The sequence below is a fragment of the Oncorhynchus kisutch genome, linkage group LG27 (genome assembly GCF_002021735.2).
Source record: "Oncorhynchus kisutch isolate 150728-3 linkage group LG27, Okis_V2, whole genome shotgun sequence".
Taxonomy (NCBI): Eukaryota; Metazoa; Chordata; class Actinopteri; order Salmoniformes; family Salmonidae; genus Oncorhynchus; species Oncorhynchus kisutch.
This window is the reverse complement of record NC_034200.2, coordinates 41,273,885-41,282,115: the sequence shown is the minus strand read 5'-3', so window position 1 is coordinate 41,282,115 and position 8,231 is coordinate 41,273,885. Positions and strand designations below refer to the sequence as shown.

The window sequence follows — 8,231 nt, the reverse complement described above, 5'->3', positions numbered from 1 at the left end:
AGCATACTTCCAAAGTTGTGGAAAATTGCTTAAGGACAACAAAGTCAAGGTATTGGAAGACTTATAGAGGGAAGCTTGTGGAAGGCTATCTAAAATGTGTGACCCATGTTAAACAATTTAAAGGCAATGCTACCAAATACTAATTGATTATGTTAACTTCTGACCCACTGGGAATGTGATGAAAGAAATAAAAGCTGAAATAAATGATAATCTCTACTATTATTCTGACATTTCACATTCTTAAAATAAAGTGGTGATCCTAACTGACCTAAAACAGGGAATTTTTACTAGGATTAAATGTCAGGAATTGTGAAACTGAGTTTAAATGTATTTGGCTAAGGTGAATGTAAACTTCTGACTTCAACTGTGTATACATGCATATGGCTTTTATGACATTATTAACATTAGAATCCTGTGTATTATGGCTATAATGTACATGGATAGTTTGGTTATTTTATTAATTTATTTGCATTTGGTTCAAGAAACTCTCTGGCTGTTTTTATCCAATTATAGGAAAACAAACAACATTTACTAGATCTATATTCCTCTAGTGATGTATCACTTGTAGACAGACCCAAAACTAAATTTTTAAATATTTAAAACCTTTTAATTTGTAACTACTTTTCCCTCTCAACTGGGGCTCAAAAGGGCCAGGACAACGCCGACATCCCACAATGCAACACGTTCCACAGGGGTAAAGTGCGCCTGCGACCTCAGCTCTTCCTCTTTGGACCGACGTCTCCTCAGCAACAATGGTGAGCCCGAAATGTTCCCGTCCTAATCCACACCAATCTATCCAATCCAATGCGAATAATTGATCTGATGGTCTGTATATATAATTCGCAATTAGATCCACAAATTATTACAGATATTATTGTGAACAAAATGCCAAAATATATATACATTTTTTTGTTTTCGCATACCTGAAAGTCGTAGCAATGGCCGCCCAGTACGTGCATGGCTTTCGGCTTCGTGTCATGTTTCTGGCTGAAACCGGGTGTACTCGGTACAGCGGGGAGTGTGTTTTTTGTAATATTGCAGCAGTCACCAGACCCAAAGCATGGTCCGTGTCAATAACTCGCTATAAGCAAGCAACTAGCCTGTTTTTAGCATGCTCATCTGGAAAGGCTAAACTCCCAGTCCGTCCTCGCTGCTTTCACTAGAGGCGGCGCGGCTAATGTTCGGAGAAAAACCGGTAACCGCGACTAACGATATTCCCGAGTGGGGTTGTCATAGGTCTTAGTCTTCTGCCTTTATGCCGAGAAGTTAACGGGAGCGCTAGTTGATTGCATGTTTTTTTTTGTCTACAACTTGGCTAATCGCTAACTTTATGGTTCTGTAATGTTGCTTAGGAAGAGACTGTCCTTGGCTAGTCAAATTGGCGGAATGGTTTGGCATTGCCTCTGTTTAGATATCTAGCTGTGTTTTGGCATAGCCTCTGTTTAGATATCTAGCTGTGTTTTGGCATTGCCTCTGTTTAGATATCTAGCTGTGTTTTGGCATTGCCTCTGTTTAGATATCTAGCTGTGTTTTGACATAGCCTCTGTTTAGATATCTAGCGGTGTTTTGGCATAGCCTCTGTTTAGATATCTAGCGGTGTTTTGGCATAGCCTCTGTTTAGATATCTAGCTGTGTTTTGGCATAGCCTCTGTTTAGATATCTAGCTGTGTTTTGGCATAGCCTCTGTTTAGATATCTAGCTGTGTTTTGGCATAGCCTCTGTTTAGATATCTAGCTGTGTTTTGGCATAGCCTCTGTTTAGATATCTAGCTGTGTTTTGGCATAGCCTCTGTTTAGATATCTAGCTGTGTTTTGGCATAGCCTCTGTTTAGATATCTAGCTGTGTTTTGGCATAGCCTCTGTTTAGATATCTAGCTGTGTTTTGGGAGGGCCATTTCCTATCACAGTAAAGTGAGATTTGCTAACTTGAGAGAGTTGTGTCTGAATAATTGTATTTATTAATTGTCTTCCTCAGGCTAAGCGCACCAAGAAGGTGGGGATTGTGGGTAAATATGGCACGCGTTACGGCGCGTCGCTCAGGAAGATGGTGAAGAAGATTGAGATCAGCCAGCACGCCAAGTACACCTGCTCCTTCTGTGGCAAGGTACGGTCCACATCTCTAGCATATACAGCCAGGTACACCAAGGTACGGTCCACACCTCTAGCATATACAGCCAGGTACACCTGCTCCTCCTGTGGCAAGGTACGGTCCACATCTCTAGCATATACAGCCAGGTACACCAAGGTACGGTCCACATCTCTAGCATATACAGCCAGGTACACCAAGGTACGGTCCACACCTCTAGCATATACAGCCAGGTAACCAAGGTACACCAAGGTACGGTCCACACCTCTAGCATATACAGCCAGGTAACCAAGGTACACCAAGGTACGGTCCACACCTCTAGCATATACAGCCAGGTACACCGAGGTACGGTCCACACCTCTAGCATATACAGCCAGGTACAGCAAGGTACGGTCCACACCTCTAGCATATACAGCCAGGTACAGCCAGGTACACCAAGGTACGGTCCACATCTCTAGCATATACAGCCAGGTACACCGAGGTGTGGTCCTGCAGAACTGTTACTGATGTGTTATAGCAGAGCGGAGGTTAATCACAGCACTTAATTGTGTTTAATCTTCAGACTAAGATGAAGAGGAGGGCTGTTGGTATCTGGCACTGCGGGTCCTGCATGAAGACTGTTGCTGGAGGTGCCTGGACATACAAGTAAGTAGCTATGTGTGGGTGACAGGGTCTGGGTGGTGGGTGGGTGACGGGGGTCTGGGCGGTGGGTGGGTGACGGGGGTCTGGGCGGTGACAGGGGTCTGGACGGTGGGTGGGTGATGGGGGTCTGGATGGTGGGTGGGTGACGGGTGGGTGGGTGACTGGGGTCTGGGCGGTGGGTGACGGGGGTCTGGACTCTAGGTGGTTTTCACCCCCTGGTTGATTCTCCCTCTCAGATCTGTTTGCTGTCTAGCCTTTAGAACTAGCCGGTAATGTTTACATTTTAGTCATTTAGCAGATGCTCATATCCAGAGCAACTTCCTGTTGGCTAGGTGGAATCCACGTCAGTCATAGTAAGAGGTGAACGAACACATGCAGCACCTGACTGTTCCAAGAGGCTTTCTGGGGGGGGTTGTTGGGTGCTTTTTGGAAGATGGGCAGGAACTCTGCTTTCCTAGCTTCAGGAGGAAGCTGATAACACCATTGAGGTGCCTGGACAGGGTTGAGAGGGCCGAGAGACCTGAGGTGGCAGAACTGAGTTCTCGGGTTAATGTGTTGGGTTTGAGCGGAGCCTCACGGTAGAGAGGTTCCTCTTGCTGCTCTGGGGGGGAACCAGAAGGCTCTATGGCTATAGTTTAGTGGCTTCTTGTCTGTCATCTGTACCTGCAGCCTCAGTTGTCCATCCTTGGTCTAATGCTGTTTTCACATGTCATCTTAGAGGTCAGAAAAAAATCTGCCACCATCACCTCGTGTTTCGCTATGATAATGCACGGCCCCATGTGGCAAGGATCTGTACACAATTCCTGGAGGCTGAAAATGTCCCAGTTCTTCCACGATCCGCATACTTTCCAGATATGTCACGTGTTAAACATGTTTGGGATGCTCTGGATCAACGTGTACGACAGCGTGTTCCAGTTCCCACCAATATCCAGCAACTTCGTACAGCCATTGAAGAGGAGTGGGACAACATTCCACAGGCCACAAATCAACAGCCTGATCAACTCTATGAGAAGGAGATGTGTCGTGCTGCATGAGGCAAATGGTGGTCATACCAGATACTGACTGGTTTTCTGATCCACACCCTTAGAGTTTCTGTGACCAACAAGATGCATATCTGTATTTCCCAGTCGTGTGAAATCCATAGATTAAGGACCCAATTTTACTTCAATTGACTGATTTCCATGAACTACCTCAGTAAAGTCTTTGAAATTGTCTTGTTTTTTTGTTCAGTACCTCTGGAACATAACTGTTGGGAGGAGATGGAGTCATGTTGAAATAGTTTGGAAGCACATTTTTCCTTCAAAGTTTTGTAGGAAGGACTCTGCCATCTATCCAGTCATATCAGTTCAGTGTTTTGTCCTAGGAAAGATGTGTTTCCACTGCAGTCATTTAGCTGTGGCGCTGCACAATGGTGAAATCCACTACGCACCCCAAAAATATTTGTTTTTAAAGAGTCGGCTGGCTTGTTCTATGCATGAGAATAGCCAACTATTAATTTGTGAGTCATGATTTAGGCTAATAAAGTTAACTGGGTGTTCAATGCATGGTTAAGTGCTTTTAGAGAAGGTCTAGGCTATAATGCCATTTCTATGGGGAGAAATGTGACACAAACACACTAAATGCAATTCTACTACACTTTGAGGTGTTAGTTTAACTTGGTTTTAATACCACACATTACAGGGTAGCCTACTGACATTGGCAAACAGATCATTCAAAACTACCTTGAACCCCCCCCCAACACACATGTTACATTATGTTGCTACAAGCTTGGCACCCCTGTATTTGTGGAGTTTCTCCTATTCTTCTCTGCAGATCTTCTCAAGCTCTGTTAGGGTGGATGGGGAGCGTTGCTGCACAGCTGTTTTCAGGTCTTTCCAGAGATGTTAGATCGGGTTCAAGCCTGGGCTCTGGCTGGGCCACTCGAGAACACTCAGAGACTAAAGGGGTCTTAAAATTCAGACTAAATGACCTTAAAACAATTCCATATAGTGTAGTAGAACCCCGGCTTAGACTCGTGTGGCGAAAAAAACTTGGGTGGCTGTCAATCCTATTTATATGTAGCTACCTACTAGATGGTAAACCACATACCCGTGTGCTACACATCGTGGCACCTGCTGCGAACACTACTTACGTTGCTATCCATGCAGGTAATGCGCCCGTTTGGGGAAATCTATCAAAAATATTTTAAAAATTATTCATACCCAGACATAAGGACCATTCCACCCGTGAATACTATGGTCAGAAATGCAGATTTTTGACCTTGAGAACAGCTAAACTAAGTTAGCTGTTGTACAGCGGCCACCGCTGTTTACTAATGCGGGGGCGGCAGGGTAGCCTAGTGGTTAGCGCGTTGGACTAGGAACCGGAAGGTTGTGAGTTCAAACCCCCGAGCTGACAAGGTACAAATCTGTCATTCTGCCCCTGAACAGGCAGTTAACCCACTGTTCCTAGGCCGTCATTGAAAATAAGAATTTGTTCTTAACTGACTTGCCTGGTTAAATAAAGGTAAAAGGTGGTAATAATAATAATGCACCGGGAGGTCTTTCGAGTTCTATACTATGGTCAGAAATGCAGATTTTTGACCTTGAGAAACTAAACTAAGTCAGCTTTAGTTTTACAGCTGTTAACTAATGCACCGGGAGGTCTTTGGGGTACCAGGGTTCACCTCCTCAAAAAGGTCAATACTATAACGCAACCATTTCAACTTTTTCACTGAGTTACAGTGAAATTAGTCGATTTGAAATAAATTCATTAAGCCTTAGTCAGTGTAACTTGTTCCTCTCTGTACTGAATCATTGTTCCCCTTTGTGTTCCAGCACGACGTCTGCAGTCACAGTGAAGTCGGCCATCAGGAGACTGAAGGAGCTGAAGGACCAGTAGAGGGTTACTGGAGGGACCAGACTGTTGTGTTGTTTATCCCGAGCTGGACGCTGCCTCATCAAACATCCACCACAATAAAAAGCAGTCAAGAGAGGAACGCCTGAGTCTCTGTTACTATGTTGTGTTGCTGATTATTTCTACATTTTAGTCGTTTAGTAGACTGATCCAGAGCCACTACAGTAGGGAGTCGTTTAGTAGACTGATCCAGAGCCACTACAGTAGGGAGTCGTTTAGTAGACTGATCCAGAGCCACTACAGTAGGGAGTCGTTTAGTAGACTGATCCAGAGCCACTACAGTAGGGAGTCGTTTAGCAGACTGATCCAGAGCCACTACAGTAGGGAGTCGTTTAGCAGACTGATCCAGAGCCACTACAGTAGGGAGTCGTTTAGTAGACTGATCCAGAGCTACTACAGTAGGGAGTCGTTTAGCAGACTGATCCAGAGCCACTACAGTAGGGAGTCGTTTAGCAGACTGATCCAGAGCCACTACAGTAGGGAGTCGTTTAGTAGACTGATCCAGAGCCACTACAGTAGGGAGTCGTTTAGCAGACTTGTCTAAATCAAATTTTATTTGTCACATACACATGGTTAGCAGATGTTAATGCGAAATGCTTGTGCTTCTAGTTACGACAATGCAGTAATAACCAACGGGTAATCTAACCTTACAATTTCACAACTACCTTATACACACAAGTGTAAAGGGATAAAGAATATGTACATAAAGATATATGAATGAGTGATGGTATCGAGTACAGTATATACATACGAGATGAGTACGTAAACAAAGTGGCATAGTTAAAGTGGCTAGTGATACATGTATTACATAAAGATGCAGTAGATATAGAGTACAGTATATACGTATGAGCTGATTAATGTGGGGTATGTAAACATAAAAGTGGCATTGTTTAACGTGGCTAGTGATATATGTATTACATACATTTTTGATTATTCAAGTGGCTGGAGTTGAGTCAGTGTGTTGGCAGCAGCCACTCAATGTTAGTGATGGCTGTTTAACAGTCTGATGGCCTTGAGATAGAAGCTGTTTTTCAGTCTCTCGGTCCCTGCTTTGATGCACCTGTACTGACCTCGCCTTCTGGATGATAGTGGGGTGAACAGGCAGTGGCTCGGTTGGTTGATAATCTTTCAAGAGCGACGACATTAGTGAGTCGTTTAGCAGACTTATCCAGACCCACTTTAGCTAGTGCATCTATCATAAGATAGCAAGGTGAGACAACCACATCAGTCGTAAGTACATTTTTCCTCGAAGCAGGTGGGGTTAATGTAGGTCTTTGAAGAGCTAGGATGGGCAGGGATGGACGCCGCTGTCCTCCTTATTCCAGCCAATGATTTTGTATACCGTGCCTTGAGAAAGTATTCGTGACCCTTGACCCGTGGCGGCTGCTGAGGGGAGGACGGCTCATAATAATGGCTGGAACGGTGTCAAACACATAGAAACCATGTGTTTGTATTTGATAGCGTTCCACTTATTCTGCTCCAGCCGCTACCACGAGCCTGTCCTCTTCAATCAAGGTGCCATTGACACCTATTCTGCTCCAGCCGCTACCACGAGCCTGTCCTCTTCAATCAAGGTGCCTTTGACACCTATTCTGCTCCAGCCGCTACCACGAGCCTGTCCTCTTCAATCAAGGTGCCATTGACACCTATTCTGCTCCAGCCGCTACCACGAGCCTGTCCTCTTCAATCAAGGTGCCATTGACACCTATTCTGCTCCAGCCGCTACCACGAGCCTGTCCTCTTCAATCAAGGTGCCTTTGACACCTATTCTGCTCCAGCCGCTACCACGAGCCTGTCCTCTTCAATCAAGGTGCCTTTGACACCTATTCTGCTCCAGCCGCTACCACGAGCCTGTCCTCTTCAATCAAGGTGCCTTTGACACCTATTCTGCTCCAGCCGCTACCACGAGCCTGTCCCCTTCAATCAAGGTGCCATTGACACTTATTCTGCTCCAGCCGCTACCACGAGCCTGTCCCCTTCAATCAAGGTGCCATTGACACTTATTCTGCTCCAGCCGCTACCACGAGCCTGTCCTCTTCAATCAAGGTGCCATTGACACCTATTCTGCTCCAGCCGCTACCACGAGCCTGTCCTCTTCAATCAAGGTGCCATTGACACTTATTCTGCTCCAGCCGCTACCACGAGCCTGTCCTCTTCAATCAAGGTGCCTTTGACACCTATTCTGCTCCAGCCGCTACCACGAGCCTGTCCTCTTCAATCAAGGTGCCATTGACAGCTATTCTGCTCCAGCCGCTACCACGAGCCTGTCCTCTTCAATCAAGGTGCCATTGACACCTATTCTGCTCCAGCCGCTACCACGAGCCTGTCCTCTTCAATCAAGGTGCCATTGACAGCTATTCTGCTCCAGCCGCTACCACGAGCCTGTCCTCTTCAATCAAGGTGCCATTGACACCTATTCTGCTCCAGCCGCTACCACGAGCCTGTCCTCTTCAATCAAGGTGCCATTGACAGCTATTCTGCTCCAGCCGCTACCACGAGCCTGTCCTCTTCAATCAAGGTGCCATTGACAGCTATTCTGCTCCAGCCGCTACCACGAGCCTGTCCTCTTCAATCAAGGTGCCATTGACAGCTATTCTGCTCCAGCCGCT

The 8,231-nt window shown here is 45.7% G+C and overlaps 1 protein-coding gene across 1 annotated transcript; it reads left to right on the top strand.

Moving 5' to 3' along the window:
* The first annotated feature begins 624 nt into the window (after positions 1–624).
* LOC109871862 (putative 60S ribosomal protein L37a) lies at positions 625–5,704 on the top strand. Its single transcript, XM_020462871.2, has 4 exons — positions 625–755; positions 1,975–2,103; positions 2,648–2,730; positions 5,544–5,704. The coding sequence occupies exons 1-4, from the start codon at positions 753–755 to the stop codon at positions 5,605–5,607; spliced, it is 279 nt and encodes a 92-aa protein (XP_020318460.2). The 5' UTR covers positions 625–752; the 3' UTR covers positions 5,608–5,704.
* Positions 5,705–8,231: the final 2,527 nt, after the last annotated feature.